This window comes from Oratosquilla oratoria, chromosome 13 (genome assembly GCF_046742065.1).
Source record: "Oratosquilla oratoria isolate Oo_2021 chromosome 13, ASM4674206v1, whole genome shotgun sequence".
NCBI classification, from domain to species: Eukaryota; Metazoa; Arthropoda; class Malacostraca; order Stomatopoda; family Squillidae; genus Oratosquilla; species Oratosquilla oratoria.
Window position 1 is genome coordinate 19,605,747 of NC_134789.1, and position 22,680 is coordinate 19,628,426.

The following is a 22,680-nucleotide window of genomic DNA, read 5'->3' on the forward strand; positions in this document are numbered from 1 at the left end:
CTTCCATTGTATTTTCTGTTTCTCTTGTTTTTCTCTGTTATGTGCCATTTCCTCACTTTCATATTCACTACTCTTCAATAGAATTCCTCTTTTTCTGACTGTTCTCATCTCGTTTTTTTCCTTAGCTTCTTGTCTTTTTGTTTTCTCATCCTCTCTTTCCTCTTTATTCATTTCTCTTTTTATATTGTTCACTGATTGCTAGTTTCCCTGTTTTTGCTAAGATATTCTCAGCTGTTGTTTGTGACCTGAATTTAACCTTAATTGGTCTGGTCTTATCTGTACTATATTTCCTGAGTCTATACATTTCTTCAATTTGTTTCCCTATTTCAGGTTCATCTTCCTGAACTAATTCTAATATATTATTTACTTTTTCTTTTTCCTCCTTAATTCTTGTAGTCCTATTTAGATTATACTTCTCTTCCATCCCTACTATAATTATACATTTCTTTTTATCTGCTAAGTCTCTTACTATATTCGCCTTCTGTCTCATCACTTTAATAACTGTGTCTTCAGTTTGTTCTTTCATCTCCTGTTTCACTTTATTATTAAATACAATGTTGTTGTTTTCTTGGATTTTTTCCAACCCCGTGCTTCTTTTGCTACGGACTCTTTATTCGCTTTATTATTCCTCTTTAATTCCTCATTCTCATCTTTTACTTCTTTTAGCTATTTTTTTTAATACTTCTATTTCTTTAGTTTTTGGTTCACCTTCTCTAGTTCTTCCAATTTTTCAACTCTCTGCGTGATCTGCGTAAGTTGACCAAACCTATCCTCCCAATGTTTGACAATTTTCTCATTTTTTTCTTCTAGGCTTGCTAATCGGGGGGTGGGGTGTTTTTTTTTTTTTTTTTGCTCCCCCCCCCCGCATTAAATCCATGGAAATTATCATCTTCACCTTCCATTGTGCTTCTCTTACCTATATTTCTAATCTTTACGTTTTTGTTAATCCCTTCTTCATCTCCAAGATCCTCTGGGCCACGTTTGTTGACATGGCTGCCTGCCTGGACCAAGTCCTCCCCTTCCTCATTTCCTTCCATTTCCCGCAGTAATCCCTCCCCTTCTCCTTTTTCATTACCTTCCCACTACACCACAAGCTTTCTCCTTCCCTATAAATACAAAAAGGTACTTCCTCAATGTTGAGATCCATTGAAAATTTCTCTTCTTTGTCGGAGCTCCAATCTTCGCTGTGAATCCGTCTACGTGTGTGTGTGTGTGTGTATTTACCTAGTTGTATTATACGGGAAGAGATCTATGCTCATAGTGACCTGTCTTTGTATCTTTCAGCACCTAGTTTTTCTTCAATTCTTGTATAGTTTTTGCACACACTGTTGCCTCATCCAATTTGTTCCAGGCATCTACCACTCTGTGTGGGAAACTATTCTTTTTCAGAGCTCTTCTATAACTATACTTTTTGAGTTTCTTTTCATCTCTTGTTTTTCTTTTATCACACTTTAATAAATCTTCTCTGTCAAGGACGTCCATCCCTTTCATAATTCAGTAAATGGCCTGTAGATCTCTTTCTCTTCTTTGTTCCAGGGTTAGTGGTTCCAATTTGGATTATCCTTGTTCGTATATCAATTTAGAGTGTTGGTGCCATCTTTGTCATTGCTCTTCGGATTCTTTATAATTTCTTTATATTCTTTTTTTGTACTGGGTGTTCAAGATTGGAGTATGCTGTGACACTATGGACATACATGTATGTATGTATGTCCATAGTGTCGCAGCATACTCCAATCTTGGTTTATCAGTGTGACTAATATTTTCTCTACCATTTCCTCATCCAAGTAATCAAAGGCCACTTTCATTGATCTTAATAAATTGAAGGTTTCTCTGACTATTTCGTTGATAAGCTTATCTGGTGACATGTCTTTGCTGATAATTACTCCTGGGTCCCTTTCTGAGCTAGCTTTTTTTACTTCCTTTGTACCAATTTTATATTGCCCTGATATTCTAATTTTACTTTTTCCAAAATCCATTATACTACATATCTTGATGTTGAAGTTCACTTACTACTATTTACTATATTCCCAGACTTTATCCAGGTCTTTCTCTAGTGATTCACAGTCTTCCTTTGTACTTACTATCTTTAGTAGATTTGCATCATGCATCTGCAAAGAAGTTCATATAACATTCCACACCTTCATCCATGTCATTTATATATATGACAAACATTATTGGACCCAATACAGAACCTCGTGGGACTCCACTTATCATTTCTTCCCTGGTCGAGTTTTTTGTCTCTAAGTACTACATACATATACCAAGGATTTTTCCCCCTTACAAGGGAGGTAGCCAAAAAGGAAAAGGCATAAAATCATTCCCACCTATTCCATCCCTGAATACACTCCACACCCCTCCACCCTCCCTCTCATCTTAGCACCTCCTGAAAGACGGGTCATCCCTGCACTTTGTCCACTGCCCTGGGTCAGAAGCATTGTCGCAAGACACAGCACATCCACAGCAAGGTCGCTTCATTAAATCGGCGATCTAAGTACTACCCTCATTTTTCTCCTGTTCAAGAAATCTTCCATCCATTTCAATAACTTTCCATGTACACCACATACTATTTAGATTTTTCTTAGTAGCTTTTTGTGTGGTACTTTATCAAATGCTTTTTGTAAATCCAGGAAAGCACAATCTGCCCATCTGTCTAATTCTTGCATTATTTCTATTAGCCTCAAGTAAAAGCAAATAAAGTTAGTGGCACATGATCTTCTGTGTCTAAAGGCAAATTGTGTTGGATTCAGTATATATTTTTCTTCCAGATGTTTAATCCATCTACTTTTGATAACTTTTTCACATATTTTAGCTATTGTGCTTGTAAGAGAGACCGGTCTATAGTTAGTTGTATTTTCCTTGTCCCCCCCCTTTATATATTGGTACAATATTTGCATTTTTCCAATCTTGTGGTACCTTTCCTTCTTTGAGTGAACAATCAATTATCTTGTATATTTTGTCCATTAGTTCATCTATACATTCTAGTAATATCCAATTTGCAATTCCATCCAGACCATGTGATTTTCTGATGTCAAAGTTTATCATTTGGTCCCTTATTTCCTAATGTGTCACAGTTATTTCTTTCATTGGCGGAGGTCTTCCCCACTGTCCTTCATCCCAATTTTGTTTACATTCAATTGTGAATACAGATTCAAAATATTTGTTCATAATTTCAGCCATTTGTACATCTATATATTCATCATTCCCTTGATGCAGTTTTACTATTTCTTGTTTATCTTTTAGTTTACCGTTCACATATGTACATACATATACCAAAGGCTTTTTTCCCTCCTTATAAGGGAGGTAGCCAAAAAGCAAAGGCCACTCCCACCCATTCCATCCCTAACATACACTTCCCTCCACCCTCTTCCTTCCCTTTTATGTCAGCACCTCCTGGATGGCAGGTCATCCCTGCATCATGCCCATTGCCCTGGGTCAGAGGCAGTGTTGCAAGACACAGAACGTCCACAGCAAGGCTGCTTCATTAAATCAGCGACCCCACTCTCTGTTCCCTCATGCAAAAAAGGAGAAGACATGGAGAAATCACTTCAGGCTGCATCAATTTATTTCTCACACATACTCCCTCACCTCCCATTCCCCACCCATCCCACCTCATGCATCACAGCATCATCCATATACAACCATTCTCCATTCACCCCAATCTTCTGTCCTTTTCTGTCCTTCCTTAACCGACATTCCCCTCTTTCCCAAAGTCCTTGCATTTTTCTATTATGTCTTTTCCGTAGTTTCTCTTTCCTTCCTTGTGTATTTTACATATTCATTTCTTAATTTGATATATATTTGCTGCTTTTTTTCTATCTTTTCCAAGCTTTGTCTCATCTATCTTTAGCCTCACTGTATTTTTTGTTGTGCTTACATATACAAAAAGCTTTTTCCCCCTTATGAGGGAGGGAGCCAAAAAACAAAGGCATAAAAACCATTCCCACCCATTCCATCCCTAACATACTCCACTCCCCTCCACCCTCATCCCGCCCTTTTATCTTGGCACCTCCTGGATGATGGATCATCCTTGCTGTTGTACCAGCACTTAATGTACACCCCTTTTTGTTTCTGCTTAGGTACATATTTGTCTATTCCCTCTTTATAAATTTCTTTTAATATGTTCATTTTCTCTTCCATCTCTGTTTCTTCATTTAAGAAGTTTTCCCAATTTACTTTTTGAAAGAATTTTCCAAGTTTCTCAAAATCCATTTTGTTGTAAATGAGTCAACAGTTCTGTGTTTCACAAATCTTCTCAAATCAATTTGTTCTTTTAGTTCTAACTTTCCCAATTGGTGTCTTGTATTGCATTTTATCCACAATTTCAGGCTCTGATGTAAATATTAAATCTAGTCTCGACAGTTCTTCATTGTTTCTATAGCTGGTATTTTCCTATGCCTATTGAGATATTGTGTATTCAATGGTCATATCCAGTCTTCTCCACCTTTCACTGTCATTTCTTCCAAACATATTTCTTTTGAGTTAAAGTCATCCATAATTACTATGTTTCCTTCTTCTTTCAGTAATTCAATAAATGCATGCTTTGTGTCTTCTAACATTTTGGAATGATCTCTCTCCATCTCTCTCCATGCTTTTGTTAATTATTTCTTTGGCTTTCTTTTTCAACCTACATAAGAGACCTTTTGGATATTTGAGTTTGATGACAAACTCAGGAGATTAAACAGTGTAAATGAAAATATACAATTTACTACAGAAAATGAAAATAACGGAAAATTACCTTTCTTAGACACAATTATCCATAGAATAGATAAAAATGTGAAATTTTCAGTATACCGGAAACCCACCAATAAAGAAGACTATATACACTTCTACTCAGGACATGATGACAGAACTAAAACAGGTATTATAATGGGTTTCTTCCTCAGAGCATTTCGTATATGCAGTAAAGAATTTCTAGATCCTGAATTACAACATATTACTGAGACTTTCATCAAACTCAAATATCCAAAAGGTCTCTTATGTAGGTTGAAAAAGAAAGCCAAAGAAATAATTAACAAAAGCAAAGATGAAAATAAAAATAAGAATGATAATAAATGTAATAATGAAACCAGATATATCACAGTACCAAACTCTAATGTTAATTCATACCTAGACACTTTTCTCCTAAAAGCGGGCATCAAAATAGCCAGGACGTCAGGTAGCAAAGTAGGACATTTGGTAACACGTAGCGACAATAATCCCACTAACGAAAACAGCGTTGTTTATAAAATCCCGTGTAAAAGCTGTCCCTCTTCATATTTTGGTGAATCTGGTCGCGGAATTAATAAAAGAATAAATGAACATAAAAATGACTTAAAAGCCCATAGGACATCTAACTCCATAGTAGTACATGTGGATAAACATGGTCACCTTCCAGATTGGAACAACACAACCGTATTAAATAAAGGATCATCCAAGAAACTAAGGAAGACAATTGAGGCAGCATATATCAACACTAATAAGAACATTAACCATAGAGAAGGATTTATATGTTTAGCAAAAGCCACAAGTTTATTAATAATAAAAGAATACGCAGATAAAATAGCAAGCTCTCCGAAGCGTCCCATAAGATGACCCGTCCGTGTATAAAATATCCGGTTACGTTTGAGTTGTTAGCTTTGTGATCAAGACCCTGCGGGTCGAAACGTTAAGGCGTAAAATTCCCCCATTTCTCCTCGTCAACTTCTTTCACCTTCAATCATATATGTATATATATATATACAGTATATATGTATATATATGTATATATATATGTATATATATATATATGTATATATATATATATATATGTATATATATGTATATATATGTATATATATATGTATATATATGTATATATATGTATATATATATATGTATATATATATGTATATATGTATATGTATATATACATATATATATACATATATATATAAATATATATATATATACATATATATGTATATATATCATTTTCTCAGCCTCAGGTCTAGTACTCTAAAAAAAAAAAAAAAAAATCATTTTAGTCCCCCCCCCTTTTTTTCATTAGCTTCATTTCATAGTGTCTTTTCCCTCTTTTTTCCTCATCGCTCATTTCTTTTTTTATCCATACATTTTTGTAATTTTCACTATTTGTCAGCTTTGCTATTTTCTATAGTACTTCTGCTATCATTTGAGACCTTCGTTTGAATTTTGGTGATTTAGATTTTTTCTTTCGAGTATTGCTCCATCCTATGTACATACATATATCAAAGGCTTTTCCCCCTTACAAGGAGGTAGCCAAAAAACATAGGCATAAAAACCACTCCCACCCATTCCATCCCTATCACACTCCACTCCCCTCCACCCTCTTCCCTCCTTCTTATCTTGGCACCTCCTGGATGATAGGTCATCCCTGCATCTTGTCCACTGCCGTGGGTCAGAAGCAGTGTTGCAAGACACAGCACATCCACAGCAAGGCCACTTTATTAAATTGGTGACCCCTCCCCCTGTCCCCTCATGCAGAAAAGGAGAAGATGGGGACAAATCCCTTCAGGCTGCATCAAATTTTTCTCTCATATACTCCCTCTCCCCCCACCACCCACCCATTCCACCTCAGGGATCACAATATCATCCATATACAACCATTCTCCATTCACCCCAATCTCATGTCCTCTTCCATCCTTCCTCAACAGACATTCCCCTGTTCTCCAAAGCTCCTCTTCACCCCATCCATCCATCTCATCCTAGGTTACCCCCTCATATTCACTTTCTCCACATCAGCCCTCCACACCTCTTTTATTAGTCTTTCTTCACTTGTCCTCACCTTGTGTTTAAACTATCCCAATACTCTTTCATCCACCCTATCTCCCAGTTCCTTTTCCACCCCTGTTCTCCTCCTCACCTCCTCATTTCTCACTCTATCTGGCCTAGTAACCCCTATCATACTTCTCAGACACCTCATCTCAAACACATTCAAACTCCTTCTCTCTTCCTCTCTTATGTTCCATGTTTCTGCCCCAATACAGGGCTGTTGGCACAATGACTCCTCCATATAATCTCCTCTTAGCATCCTTTCCCAAATGTCTAATTCTCATTACACTTTTTAATCCCCCAAGGTATTTACTCGCTTCTTTCAATTTACATTCTACCTCCACCTCCACTTCTCCCTTTCCTGCCATGTTCGTACCTCCTATGTACTTCCATCCTATGTACTTCTATTTCTTTGTCCATTACTTGTCCCTCCTCTTGTATCTTTTTCAGAATTTCTTTTGCAATTTCTTCCTCTTCTTTTTCTCTTTGGTATCTAGGCACATTGTTTTTCTTTAATAACATAAACTACAATAAGCATTTTTTTTTACCCACTGTGTTTCATACCCAATTCTCTTTTTCCTTAATTACTTTAATTACTGTTTCTTTAGCATTTTCTTCCATTTGTTGCTATACTATTTCTTTAAAAATTATTTCTTTATTTTCTTGTTGCACTTTCCATTGATTTTTTTTTCTCCTTGGAAATCTGTCTCTTTAATTGTTTCTCCAACTTTCTAGGTCACCACTTGTATTTGTTCTTTCATTTCTTTTTTCAAAGTCTCATTTTTTTATCTTCATTTTTCATTCTTTCGCTTTCACTTCTGACCATGTTTAATTCCTTTTTTAGATCATTAAGCTCCCTGTTAGTCTCGGCATTAGCTCTTTTTAGTTGGTTCACCTCTCTGTACATTGCCCTGTATTCAGCTTTCAGATCCATTAGTTCCTCTATCAATTCTGCAATCTCCTGATTTCTTAGGACATTTTTATACCTAGATTCTCTTTCCAATTCTAAACCTCTACCTAGTATTCCACTTTCTTTTATAAACCCTGAAAATACATTATTATCAAACCTTTGAGTTGATATAAGGGTTTCAATCATACAAGATTTCTTAGGTATGACTCCCAATGGTGATTCTTCTCTGCTTACATCCAATCTTCTCTTCATTGGTTCACTTTTTTGGTCTTTTCTCCATCATTCTCCATTTTGTGAATTTAACAATAATGTTGATTTTACTCTATTTTATTGTTTTAGTCACTTGGTAAACACAGCCCTTTTTTCTGAATGCAAATACAAGCTAGGTGTGACTTTATATACAAAAAAGTCCAACCCCCCCCTTTTAAAAGGGATAGCCAAGTCTCAGCATACATCCACCTTATACCAAGTATACTGAAAGAAGACACCATGTGAGATCGAAACCTTTATTGGTACGACGTTTCGCTTGCTACAGCTTTTTCAATGGCAAACACTGAGAACATATAGGCCGACGGGTAAGGAACTGGGAGAGGTTATCAGGGAGGGGTGGGTGGTAGGTGGAGGGGCGGAGGGGGGGGTGAGAAGGGGACGGGTGGGACTTGGTGGAGATCAAGGACATTTCGGCAGTTTGTTGAAATGGACTAAGGGGGACATTTCATACATTTGTATAATGCAGGTAACAGATGGATGATAGGAGGGGCGATGTTGAACATGCCTCTGTTCTGCTCAATGGTTTTGAAGCTTTGAATGGTGGCCGCTTCCAGGCATTTCCTCCTCACCCTGTCTGGTTCACTAAAAAGACGCTCTGGTGGTGATGTTGTTCCCGGAATTGTAGCGATGCTCCCGGATCCGGGTCTTCAGGTCACGGGAGGTCTCGCCGATATATACTTTATCACATCCAGCACAGGGTATGCGGTAGACATCAGCGTTTTTTCCCCACATCTCGTTCTGGCTGTCACTCCTTCTAGAGAGCTCTTTGATAGTCCTGCTGGACTGGCCCACTACCTGAATGTTGCAACGTCCAAGTGTCCGGGCGAGGGTGGTGGTGGTGAAGCTGCTGGCTGGAAGGATAAGCCTCCTAGCTGAAGACCCAGATCCGGGAGCATCGCTATGATTCCCGGAACAACATCACCAACACCTGTGTTATCCACTGGAACACCAACGACCACCTGATGGATTGGGATAACGCAGAGCATCTTTTTAGTGAACCAGACAGGGTGAGGAGGAAATGCCTGGAAGCAGCCGCCATTCAAAGCTTCAAAACCATTGAGCAGAACAGAGGCATGTTCAACATCGCCCCTCCTATCATCCATCTGTTACCCACATTATACAAATGTATGAAATGTCCCCCTTAGTCCATTTCAACAAACTGTCCAAAATGTCCTTTATCTCCACCAAGTCCCACCTGTCCCCTTCTCACCCCCCCCCCCCGATCCTCCACCTACCACCCACCCTTCCCTGATAACCTCTCCCAGTTCCTTCCCCGTCGGCCTATATGTACTCAGTGTGTTTGCCATATGTCTGTACTTGAAAAAGCTGTAACAAGCGAAACGTCGTACCAATAAAGGTTTCGATCTCACACGGTGTTGATTCTCACAGTCTTGTTGGCTTTTGCCATTATGTTTCATACTGAAAGAAATTGGAAATAAAGTAATTATGGGTGATTTTAACTCAAAATATGTTAGGAAGAAATGATAGTGAAGGGTGGAGAAGCCCTCTGGGGAAACATGCTACTTGATATGACCATTGAATACACAATGACTCAGTGGGTAAAAGGAAATACCAGATACAGAAACAATAAGGAACCATTGAGACTAGATTTAATTCTTACATCAGAACCTGAAATTGTGGACACAATCGATTACAAAACACCAATAGGAAAGAGTGACCATGTACTAATAGAATTTGAACTAAAAGAGCAAATGAACTTAACCCCTTCCATACGGTGCCGCACACGTAGGCGTCATGGGGAGCGAGTGTATTCGCGAGGCTGCCATATCGGCGTCTTGATTATATTTATTGTAGTAATGACATTCTAATTCTTTTGTAATCGCATTTTCTATGGTTATCAAAATTCACGGGTGAAGAGAGAACGATCGATATAAGCGGTGACTATATTTTATGATGCGAGTATTATTACGACACGTCGTACGGCTGGCATTGGCTGCTGCCACCGAGATCTAATTCCATGACGCCTACGTGTGCGGCACCGTATGGAAGGGGTTAAGAAGAAATGAGAAACATAGAAAAGGAAGACTAATGTACAACAAAACTAATTTTGAGAAACTCAAAATAATTCTTTCAAAACACAAACTGTGATAACTTCCTAAATGAAGAAAAAAAGATGGAAGAGAAATGGAATATACGAAAAGAATTTATAATGAGGGAGTGAACAAATATGTAGCACAACAAAAGCAAGAAAGAGTATACATAAAAAGCTGGTACAACAAAAAATGTAGTGAGGCTAAGGATAAAAGAGACAAAGCTTGGAAAAGATGGAAAAAAAATAATAAATGGCAAACATTATCAAACTAAGAAATTATTATATAAAAATATGTAGAGATGAAAAGAGAAACTATGAAAGAGACATAATAGAAAAATGCAAGGAACAACCTAAACTTTTTTACAGGTATGCAAATGGTAAACTAAAAATACACAAGAAATGGAAAAGCTGCACCAGGGAAATTATGAATATACAGAAGTAGAAATGGCTCAAATTATGAACAATCATTTCAAATCTGTGTTCACAATTGAAAGTTCACAGAACTGTGAGGGAATAGAGAGATCCCCCCCCCCCAGTTAAGGAAATAATTGTAACACAGAAGGAAATCAGAGACCAAATAAAAAACCTTGATGTCAGAAAATCACACAGTCCAAATGGAATTGCATATTGGATATTGAAAGAATGCATATAGGAGTTGACGGACAAAATATATGATATAATTAAATACTTAAAGAAGGAAAGGTACCACAGGACTGGAAAAATGCAAATATTGTACCAATATATAAAGGATGATTAAATACTTAAAGAAGGAAAGGTATCACAGGACTGGAAAAATGCAAATATTGTTCCAATATATAGAGGAGGGAACAAGGAAAATCCAACCAACTACAGACCAGTCTCCCTTACCAGCACAATAGCAAAAATGTGTGAAAAAGTCATCAAAAGTAGATGAGTTAAACTGGAAGAAAAAAAATATACTGAATCCAAATCAATTTGGATTTAGACAAGGAAGATCATGTACAACAAACCTGATCTGCTTCTATTTGAGACTAATAGAAATAATACAAGAAAGCGATGGATGGGCGGACTGTGCCTTTCTAGACCTACAAAAAGCATTTGATAAAGTACCACACTAAAAACTAATAAGAAAAATAGAATCAGTAGGTGGCATCAAAGGAAAATTATTGAAATGGATGGAAGACTTCCTGACTGGGAGAAAAATGAGGGTAGTAATTAGAGACAAATACTTGAATTGGAAAGAAATGATAAGTGGTGTTCTGCAAGATTTGGTATCGGCTCCAATCATATTTGCTGTATATATAAATGACATTGATGAAGGAGTGGAGTGTTATATGAATTTCTTCGCAGATGATGCAAAAATACTAAAGAAGATAAGAGCAGAGGAGGATTGTGAATCATTACAGTTAGACCTAAACATAATCTGGAAATGGACTCAAAAGTGGGAAGTAAACATCAATGTCAAAAAATGTAGTATAATGGAGTTTGGAAAAAGTAAAAACGGAATATCAAGAAATTATATAATTGGTGAAGAAGTCAAAAAAGTGAACTCGGAAAGAGACTTCGGAGTAATAATCAGCAAAGACGTGACACCAGACAAACGTATCAATTAAATAGTCGGAGAAACCTACAACCTATTAAGGTCAATGAAAGTGGCATTTGACTACTTGGATGAGGAAATGATTAAATAAATATTAGTTACACTAATAAGACCAAAACTGGAGTACACAGCAACACTATGGACACCCAGTACTAAAACGAATATAAAGAAATTAGAAAGAATACAAAGAGCAATGACAAATTAACATACGAACAAAGATTTTCCAAATTGGAACTACGAACCCTGGAATAAAGAGAAAGAAGAGATCTACTGACTATAGAATCATGAAAGGATTGAATCCTAGATAGAGATGATTTATTAAAATGGGACAATGGAAAAACAAGAGGACATGAAAAGAAACTCAAAAAATATAATTATGGAAGATATCTGAAAAAAAAAAAAGCTTCCCACATAGAGTGGTGGATACCTGGAATAAATTAGATAAGGAAACAGTGTGTGCAAACACTATTCGAGATTTTAAGAAAAAATGTGATGCTCAAAGATACAAAGACGGGTCACCATGAGCATAGCTCCCTTCCCATATAATACAACTAGGTAAATATCCCATGTTGGCCATGACCTCTGCCACACTTTCTTAATTAACAGCAAGGCAGGAAGACATACATACAAGGGAGGGGCCAGGTCAAAATAAAAAACCTCCCTACACCCATCCCACATTTATTCAAAAGTCTATTCATTGTCCCTCCCATCTTTGCTCCTCATGGATGAAGGGTCATCCCTGTCTCCCACCACATTACATGGGTCAAAGGCAACACAGCAACCCATAATACCTCCACAGTAGGGCTTGATACCCAAAGTCTGCAGCTTCACTACATGGCAGCCCTACCCCCCTCAAGAAATATACAAAGTAAAGAAGAAATCCCTTCAATCCACATGATTTCTTCATCGATTTACAACCACTCTTCACTCACACCTGTCTTTTGCCCTTTTCCTGCCTTGTTTAACAGATATTCCTCTTTCATGCAGTACCTAACTGGCTCCATCCATTTCATTCTTGGTCTTCCCCTCAAGTCCCCTCCTTCCACTTCTGCTTTCCACACTTTTTTTACGAGTCTTTCTTTACTCATTCTTTTCACATGCCCAAACCATCTCATTATTGTGATTACCCGGTAACTTCATCTCGGCTCTCTCTCCAACCCCCACTATCTATCTGCCTTACCTCTACATTTCTTATCTAACCCATCGTCATAACCTCCAACATATTTCTTAAACACATTTAGGCTTTCCCTTTTTGTCTCCTTTAAAAGGAAAAAATCCCCTCACCACTCTTGACACTACTGGAGTAATTTTTTCTATTTGGATGAAAGCCACATTTGTTTAGCATTAGCAATCCCATGGATGATACTGTGATGCAAGGAAGGAAGTGGATGGGGGACTAGGGAGTGGTTATGTGTGAATGATATTTTGATACATGGTAAACAAGTTTCTCCCCATCATCAATGTTTCTGCATGAGAGGAAGGAGAGAGGGGGGTTTGGCAATTAATGAAGCGGCCTTGCTGTGGATGTATGGATGAGGGGTGGAATTATGCCTTTTGACTTTGGCTACCTTCCTTGTAAGGTGGAAAAAGCCCTTGGTATGTGTATGTATTCCCATATTTGTAATTTGGCTCTCATCATAGTCCTTATGTTTTGAATTTTCTTTGCAGTTGATAGAAAGCCACAGCTGTCTTACATCATTATCCCCATGTCCTGCAGTCTGGCTGTTATAGTCATCATCATATTTGGAATTGCATTCTTCATTCAAAGCAGGAAAAGGTAAATCATATCTCTCTCTCATTATCTATTTATCTCTCCTTTCTCTCTCCCCCTCCCTATCTTTTTCCCTTCCTCTCTCTCTCTCTCTCTCTCTCTCTCTCTCTCTCTCTCTCTCTCTCTCTCTCTCTCTCTCTCTCTCTCTCTCTCTCTCTCTCTCTCTCTCTCGTCTATCTCTCTCTCTCCTCTCGTCTCTCCCCTCTCTTCTCTATTACCCCTCTCCTATTTGGTTGCCTTTTTAGTCTCACACACACACACACACTCTCTCTCTCTCTCTCTCTCTCTCTCTCTCTCTCTCTCTCTCTCTCTCTCTCTCTCTCTCTCTCTCTCTCTCTCTCTCTCTCTCTCTCTCTCTCTCTCTCTCTCTCCCTCTCTCTTTTATTTGCTAGCATTTAGGTTTTGTAATTGTCCCCATCTGGGGTATTGGCTGCATGTTAGTGTGGCTAAGTAGCATGCAGCTGATACTTTAGGGTCTATATGGGGTGCTCCTAAAGACCAGAGCCACACATAATTTTATCTGTGATAGAGGAAATCTCTGTTCATAGAGAAATGATGATACTTTATTATACTGCAGCAGTCCTTCTATTATGTTGTTCCCCCACCCCTTGTTACTGTCCTGTACCATTTCTCAGAATATTCATTTCCTTTTTTTACCTAACCCTGTGGTGGAGAGAAAGAACACTGCCACCAAACCCTCGCACTTGAGTCATATGAGGCGACAAAAAACGGGACAGCAATACGACAAGGCATCCTTCTCCCTGTAGCCCCAAAGGGGACATTCATAAAAAAGTGAAGGCATGAGAAGGACAAGGAGTTTTCCAACCAGTACCCTAAGGTTTGGGTCTTTTAGTATGTGTGAATGCAGTACAGATGAGAGTAAAAGGGAAGAGATAGGCAGTATGTTTGTGAGAAGAAAGATGACGTTGGTATTGAATGAAACTTATGTTGAGAGGGAGGGGCGAGTGTGAGTTTGGGAGTGTAGTTGGGAGGTTCTGAGGAATGAAGAGAGGACGAGGGAGAGAAGGGGCGGCTATACTAGCAAGTGAAGAGATAGTTAAATGTGTAGTGGAGTGGAAGGAGGTTTCTTCAAGGTTAATGTGGATGAAGGTGAAACTGGGAAAGAAGATGTGGGTTTTTGTATGTGCATATGGGCCTGGTAGTGAGAAGAGTGTAGAAGGGAGGCTTTTTGGATAGATTTAAATGAGTGCATAGAGGGATTAGTGAGAAATGTCAATGTAGTTGTATTGGGAGACCTTAATGCTAGAGTAAGAAATGAACCAATAGAAAGAGTGTTTGGAAAGTGTGGAGTTTCAGGAAAAAATTGTAGTGTAGAATTGATGGTGGATATGTGTCTAGAGAGCTGATCATAGCAAATACAGTGTTTCAGAAGAAAATCAAGCATAAGTACACAGGGGAGGGTGGTGGATGGAAGGGTGGTAGAGTGTTAGTGGACTCTGTAGTGGTAACCAGGAGTATAGTAGGAAGAGTTCTAATGGTAGAGAGTGGGGGAATATCAAATCCTTTTTTGGTGGAAGGTAAGTTGAGAGTGGAGGACAGATGGAAAAAGAGGAAATGGACAGAAGGTAGGGAGGTGCTTAGAGTGAACTGCTTAGATAAGAAAGAAAAGGAGGCTACAAGAAGAAGCTGAGAGAGGAGTGGGAGGGAATGAAGGAGGAATGGGGATGGTTCAATGAGGGAGTCACAAGGTGTGCAAAGATGGTAAGTGGAATAAAGAGGACAGAAGGAAATAGAATGAAGGGTCATAAGTAGTGGGATGAGGAAGTGAAGAAGGTTGTGGAAGAGAAGAAGTGAACTTTCACAGATTGGTTACAAAATAGGACAATGGAATCATATGAGAGATACAAAGAAAAGAGGAGAGAAGTAAAGCACAAGATAAAGCAAAGAGGAGAGCAGATGTGAAATGGGGTAAGAGTATGACAAAAAAAAATTAAAGTAATGAAATATGTTTTAGAAAGAAATTAAGAGAGGAAGAGGAGACAAATCAAGTAGAGAAGAAAAGGTAAAAGGTGATGGAGAGATGATAATGGAAGATAGGCAGAGTATTTTAGGGAGTTGCTAAATGTGAAGGAGGATAGAGAGGTAAAGGTAGTTGTAGTGGTAAGCACTAAGAAAATGACCATGATGAGTGAGGAAAATGGAGGAGAAATAAGGAAAGACGATGAGAGCAGGTAAGGCATCTGGGTTGGATGGATGTCATGCAGAATGTCTGAAAAAGGAGGTATAGTGATGGTGGACTGGCTGGTAAGGTTATATAATGTTTGTTTAAGAGAGGATAGAGTGCCAGAGGACTGGAGGAGTGCCTGTATAGTTCCACTTTACAAGGGAAAAGGGGAAGGTTTTGATTGAGAGGATTAGGAGAGGAACAGAGGGAATTGGTGAGGAACAGTGTGGGTTTAGGACAGGTAGGGTTTGTGTAGATCAGATTTTTGTGGTAAGACAGATATGTGAAAAAGCTGTAGGAAGAGGTAAGGATGTTTTTTGGGCTTTCATGGATTTGGAAAAAGCTTATGACAGGGTAGACAGGAAAGCACTGTGGGAGGTATTGCAGATATATGGTATAGGAGGAAAACTGTTAAGAGCTGTCAAGAGTTTTATGAGAGTAGTAGAGCGTGTGTTAGGATTAGAAATGAAGAGAGTGAGTGGTTTGAGGTTAAGGCGGGACTTCGTGAGGGATGTGTTATGTTCCCTGGCTGTTCAATTTATACATGGATGGGGTTGTGTGAAAGTTAAATGCAAGGGTAGTGGTTCAGGGATTGGAGATAGTTAAGGAAAATGGAGAAAAGTGGGAGATGAGCCAGTTGTTTCTTGCTGATGACACTGCACTTGTAACAGGATCAGAGGAGGGATTAAGGAAGTTAGTGACAGAGTTTGGGAAGGTGTGTGAAAGGAAGTTGAATATCAATGTGGGTATAAGTAAGGTGATGAGATGTACAAGGAGAGAAAGTGACAGTATACTGGAAGTGAGTATTAAGGGAGAGAGACTGGAGGAAGTGGATAGTTTTAGATACTTGGGAGTGAATGTGGCAGGAAAGGGAGGAGTGGAGGTGGAGGTAGAATGTAGATTGAGAGAAGTGAGTAAATGCCTTGGTGGATTAAAAAGTGTAATGAGTAATAGACATTTGAGAATGTAAGAGGAGATTGTATGAAGGAGTGATTGTGCCGACAGCACTATACAAGGCAGCTACATGGAACTTAAAGAGAGGAGTTTGAATGTGAGATGAAGTGCCTTTAAAGTATGATAGGGATTACTGGGTTGGATAGAGTGAGAAATGTGGTGAGGAGGAGAACGGGAATGGAAAGGGAGTTGGGAATAGGGTTGATGAAAGAGTATTGGGATGGTTTGGGCACATGGAAAGAATGAGTGAAGAAAGACTAGTAAAAGAGGTGTGGAAGGCAGAGGTAGAAGGAGTGAACATGAAAGGGCGACCAAGGATGAGATGGATGGATGGGATAAAAGGGATATTGGGAAAGAGAGGAATGTCTGTTGAGGAAGGACGGGAGAGAACAGAAGATAGGGGTGAATGGAGAATGGTTGTATATGGGTTTTGTCGTGATGCATGAGGTGGAATGGGTGGGGGATGGGGGGTAAGGGAGTATGTGTGAGAAATAATTTGACACAGCCCAAAGGGATTTCTCCTCGTCTTCTCCTTTTCTGCATGAGGGGACAGAGAAGGGGGTTGCCGATTTAATGAAGCGCCCTTGCTATGGACACTGCTTCTGACCCAGGGCAGTGGACAAGGTACAGGGATGACCCATCATCCAGGAGGAGGCAAGATAAGAGGGAGGGAAGGGGGTGGATGGGAGTGGAATATGTTGAGGATGGAATAGGTGGGAATGATTTTTATGCTCTTGTTTTTTGGCTACCTCCCTTATAAGGGGGAAAATCCTTTGGTGTATGTATATATATATATATATATATATATATATATATATATATATATATATATATATATATATATATATATATATATATATATATATATATATGCAGAGTCCACTAGGAAAAGGAAAAACACACGGAGTCCGAGCGCTTTCGTGATATATTCACATTATCAAGGAGTACAGAAAAATGAGAAAAAAAAATGGAGATACAGAGTATAAATAGGACAAGAGAGACATTTACCCTCCTCTCCAAAGCCTGAAAGCTCAGGTTGGGTCACTCGGCGAGGTCATGGAAACAGATCATTATTATATTAACTTTTAAAATATGTACTATTTATATTACTGACAATATATGGATCTAATTTATATAATCCTAAACTATTATTAATGAGTTGGTCATAATTGCATTTGATAATTCCTGACTCTGATATTTCTTTCTGTTGTATTCTTACATTGTATAATTTTTTAAGCATTTTTCCAGTCAATAGGATGGTCAAATTCACAAGCATGTTTAAAAAGTGCACTAGATTCTTGGCTCTTTTTTATGCTGTTTAATCCTAACCTCTAATTCTTTTCCTGTTTGACCTACATAATATTTGTCACATTTACTACAAGGTATTTTGTATACACAGCCTGTAGAATTGTCAGGGGAATTCTTTATGAGAAGATTTTTTAGAGTAGTGTTGTTCTTGAAGGCTACATTTACATTGAAATTTTTAAGTATATTGGGAATCTCTATAAGATTTTCATTAAAAGGAAGTACAAGTAAATTCTTTTTCTCAAACTGTGTTCCAATGTCATAAATTTTGTTCATTTCGTCATCCACAAATTCTGGGCTGCAGATGCGCAGGCCACGAAGGAACATGGAAGAAAATACTGACTGTTTAATTCTATTATGGTGGGCTGAATAGTAATGTATATATGCATTGACATTGGTTGGTTTTCGATGAATACTATATTTAAATTTCTTGTTGCATCTGTGAATGTTACAATCTAAGAAAGAAATGCATGAATCTTTCTCATACATACCGTATATACTCGTCTATAGGTCGAAATCTTAAGGAATTTTTTTTAGGCCAAAACCTAGGGGTCGACCTATACACAAGTAATAATCTTGTTAGGTTGAAATCCAGACATGACAAGAAAGGCTAGGAAGAACTCTTACCTTTTCTTTAGGTTCAGAAATCAAAATATTTACCTACTAAATACTACCAGTAAACAATGGGTTCATAAAATACATGGTACGTACTAAAACATGTAAAATTCCTTCTAGATACGGTAACCCCATACTGTGGTTTTACCTGTTTGTTAAATTTCTTAACACAGGCGAGCTTATTATATCATGTATACTATTACAGTACCCATAATTGTTTAAAAAAATAATGAAATGCTGTGATATTCTCAAATTTATTTATTTATTTATTTTTTTATAGTTTAGTTTCGACCATGGGCGCAATATAGCAATAGAAAATTAATCATTAATTTTATAAATTAAAATGTATCAACGTAATATGCAATTTTGTGGGCAGAAGTGAAAATGAAAAATACCTTGCCACAAGCATAGGATCGGAACGCCATCTTGTCTGTCAATTGATGGCCTCGGTGCTTCCGACAGTACCTCGCCAGGTACATTTTCTTGAAGGAATGTTATGGAGCGGAGATACATGCATTCCTTCAAGCTGCAAGAACTTTGTATAGCCAGCAAGCTAAGTGGTTGAAAAGCCCGCCAACTTCTCATTTCTTCGTCGTCGGCATGTATCATAACAAATATGACGTACTATTCGTCCGACACGACTTCATTACTTACGAAATGTTTTAGCATCTTTCTTGTTTTTTTATTTCCGATCACAAAATTGCATATTACGTTGATACATTATAATCTACAAAATTAATAATAAATTTTTATTGCTATGTTGCGCCCTTGGTCGAAACTAAAAATTTACCCAAATTTAGCTTTCTACATGGTATATGTTATTGTTACCATTAACAAAACAATGCATGGATCTCACCATCACGAAAACAAACTGTTCAGTATTGCCAACTTGTTACTGTTACAGTGACACATGGTATAATCCTAAATATTTAAACTGAAATCCACCAAAATCGTTTTCCTTGATGTCGTCATCTTCACCACCAAACAGCTCCTCCCACTCACTTCTGTGTCGAGTATCGTCATACGAATCAACCTCATCAGCCATAGGAACATCAACATCATCTTTCTCCTCCACATTATCATTAGCCTGATCATCCGCACAGTTGAGATTACAAGACTAACTCTGAGTGTTGGTTAAATTTTTTTCTAACGAAACACGCCTAGCCAGTTTATTCCGAATACCGTACTTGGTAATCTACCGTACTTGGCAATCTGTTCAAGTTTTTCACTCCGCTGAAATGGCAATTTCAGTGAAACTTATTAAATATTAAAATCAGTGAACTTGAAAAAACATAAACCAGAATACATCAGAATTAATGAAGTGAAAAAACCATAATAATCAATTGCTATACCAGGCAAGCCATGCTACTTCAAAGCATTAAGGCAGTGGAATGCTCACAGCACCAAAAACAAAAACAAACCACTCGACCTATACATGAGGTATATGGAAAATTCCAGATTTTTTGGCCAAAAATGGGGGGTCGACCTATAGACGAGTATATACGGTATATACATACATACATGTACCAAGGCTTTTTCCCCCTTACAAGGGAGGTAGCCAAAAAGGAAAAGGCATGAAATCATTCCCACCCATTCCATCCCTGAATACACTCCACACCCCTCCACCCTCCCTCTTATCTTAGCACCTCCTGGATGACGGGTCATCCCTGCACCTTGTCAGAATATAACAGAAAGAAATATAGAGTCAGGAATTATCAAATGCAATTATGACCAACTCATTAATAATAGTTTAGGATTATATAAATTAGATCCATATATTGTCAGTAATATAAATAGTACATATTTTAAAAGTTAATGTAATAATGATCTGTTTCTATGACCTCGCCGAGTGACCCAACCTGAGCTTTCAGGCTTTGGAGAGGAGGGTAAATGTCTCTCTTGTCCTATTTATACTCTGTATCTCCATTTTTTGTTCTCATTTTTCTGTACTCCTTGATAATGTGAATATATCACGAAAGCGCTCGGACTCCGTGTGTTTTTCCTTTTCTTAGTGGACTCTGCATATTTGTGATTCACATGTGACTTGTGAAATTTGTGCATATATATATATATATATATATATATGTGTGTGTGTGTGTGTGAATATATATACAGACGCTCCTCTACTTATGTTCATTCGTTTTACGTTTTTTCGATTTTACATTTGAACTGACTATAAAAAAAAATTGTAAAAAAAAAATTTTGAGTGAATTTTTTAGTTTAGCGCACTCTCCGTAGTTCAAACGATACTTATGCATGACGCTGCGTCCATTGTTTACATTGCACAAACGACAGACTGAAAGTGCCTTGCCTCATCCTCCTCCTCCTCCACCATCTCAATTTATGTTGCTTGAATTTAATTTATTTGAAATTGTTAACATTTTACAATGTTATGTGTATAATTAATGATTTAGGGGTGTTTTATAAAATACGGTAATAGAATTTACGGATGTATGGTACAGTAACAACTTACGTTCATTTTCAACTTACGTTCGGCCGTAAGTTGAGGAGCATCTGTATATATATATATATATATATATATATATATATATATATACATACATACATACATACATACATACATACATACATATACCAAGGCTTTTTACCCCTTACTAGGGAGGTAGCCAAAAAGGAAAAGGCATAAAATCATTCCCACCTGTTCCATCCCCGAAAACACTCCACACCCCTCCACCCTCCCTCCCATCGTAGCACCTCCTAGATGATGGGTCATCCCTGCACCCTGTCCACTGCCCTGGGTCAGAAGCAGTGTTGCAAGACACAGCACATCCACAGCAAGGCCGCTTCATTAAATCGGCGACCCCCCCTCTCCGTACCCCCATATAAAGGAGAGGACAGGGAGAAATCCCTTCGGGCTCCGTCAAAATTTTGTTCACACACACTACCTCACCCCCCACCTCATGCATCACAACATCTTCCATATACAACCATTCTCCATTCACCCCTGTCTTCTGTCCTCTCCTATCCTTCCTCAACTGACATTCCCCTCTTCCCCAAAGCCCCCTTCACCCCATTCATCCATCTCATCGTAGGACGTCCCCTCATGTTCACTCCCTCCACATCTGCCTTCCATACCTCCTTTACTAGTCTTTCTTCACTCATTCTTTCCATGTGTCCAAACCATCCTAATACTCTTTTTATCAACCCTATCTCCCAGCTCCCTTTCCAACCCTGTTCTCCTCCTCACCTCCTCATTTCTCACTCTATCCAGCCTAGTAACCCCCATCATACTTCTCAGACACCTCATTTCAAACAAATTCAAGCTCCTTCTCTCTTCCTCTCTTATGTTCCATGTTTCTGCTCCATACAGTGCTGTTGGCACAATCACTCTTTCATACAATCTCCTCTTAGCATCCATTCCCAAATGTCTATTCCTCATTACACTTTTTAATCCACCAAGGCATTTACTCGCTTCTCTCAATCTACATTCTACCTCCACCTTTACTTCACCTTTTCCTGCCACATTTGCACCCAAATATCTAAAACTATCCACTTCCTCCAGTTGCTCTCCCTTAATGCTCACTTCCAGATTACTGCCACTTTCACCCCTTGTACATCTCATCACCTTACTTTTACCCACATTTATCTTCAGCTTTCTTCTATCACACACACTCCCAAACTCTGTCACCAACTTCCTCAATCCCTCCTCCGATCCTGCCACAAGTGCAGTGTCGTCTGCAAACAACAGCTGGCTTACCTCCCACTTTTCTCCATTTTCTTTAACCATCTCCAATCCCTGACCCACTACCCTTGCATTTACCTCTTGCACTACCCCATCCATGTATAAGTTGAACAGCCAGGGCAACATAACGCATCCTTGACGAAGTCCCACCTTTACCTCAAACCACTCACTCTCTCCATTTCTAATCCTGACACAAGCTCTACTACTCTAATAAAAACTCTTGACAGCTCCCAGAAGCTTTCCTCCTATCGCATATATCCGCATAACCTCCCACAGTGCCTCTCTGTCTACCCTGTCGTAAGCCTTTTCCAGATCCATAAAGGCCCAAAAAACATCCTTCCCCTTTCCTATAGCTTTCTCACATATCTGTCTTACCACAAAAATCTGATCTACACAACCTCTACCCATCCTAAATCCACACTGTTCCTCACCACTTACTCCCTCTGTTCCTCTCCTAATCCTCTCAATCAAGATCCTCCCATAAGCCTTCCCAACTACACTTAACAAACTAATCCCTCTGAAACTACTACATTCACACTTGTCCCCCTTTCCCTTGTAAAGTGGAAC

The 22,680-nt window shown here is 38.5% G+C and overlaps 1 protein-coding gene across 5 annotated transcripts in view; it reads left to right on the forward strand.

Moving 5' to 3' along the window:
- The window catches only part of LOC143032334 (uncharacterized), a 173,955-nt gene that overhangs the window by 98,137 nt on the left and 53,138 nt on the right, over positions 1-22,680 (forward strand). For all 5 annotated transcript variants that reach the window (XM_076196894.1, XM_076196890.1, XM_076196891.1 and 2 more), the window contains one exon: positions 13,249-13,357. In XM_076196894.1, coding sequence (XP_076053009.1) covers positions 13,249-13,357 — 109 coding nt within the window. The remainder of the gene's footprint in view (positions 1-13,248; positions 13,358-22,680) is intronic.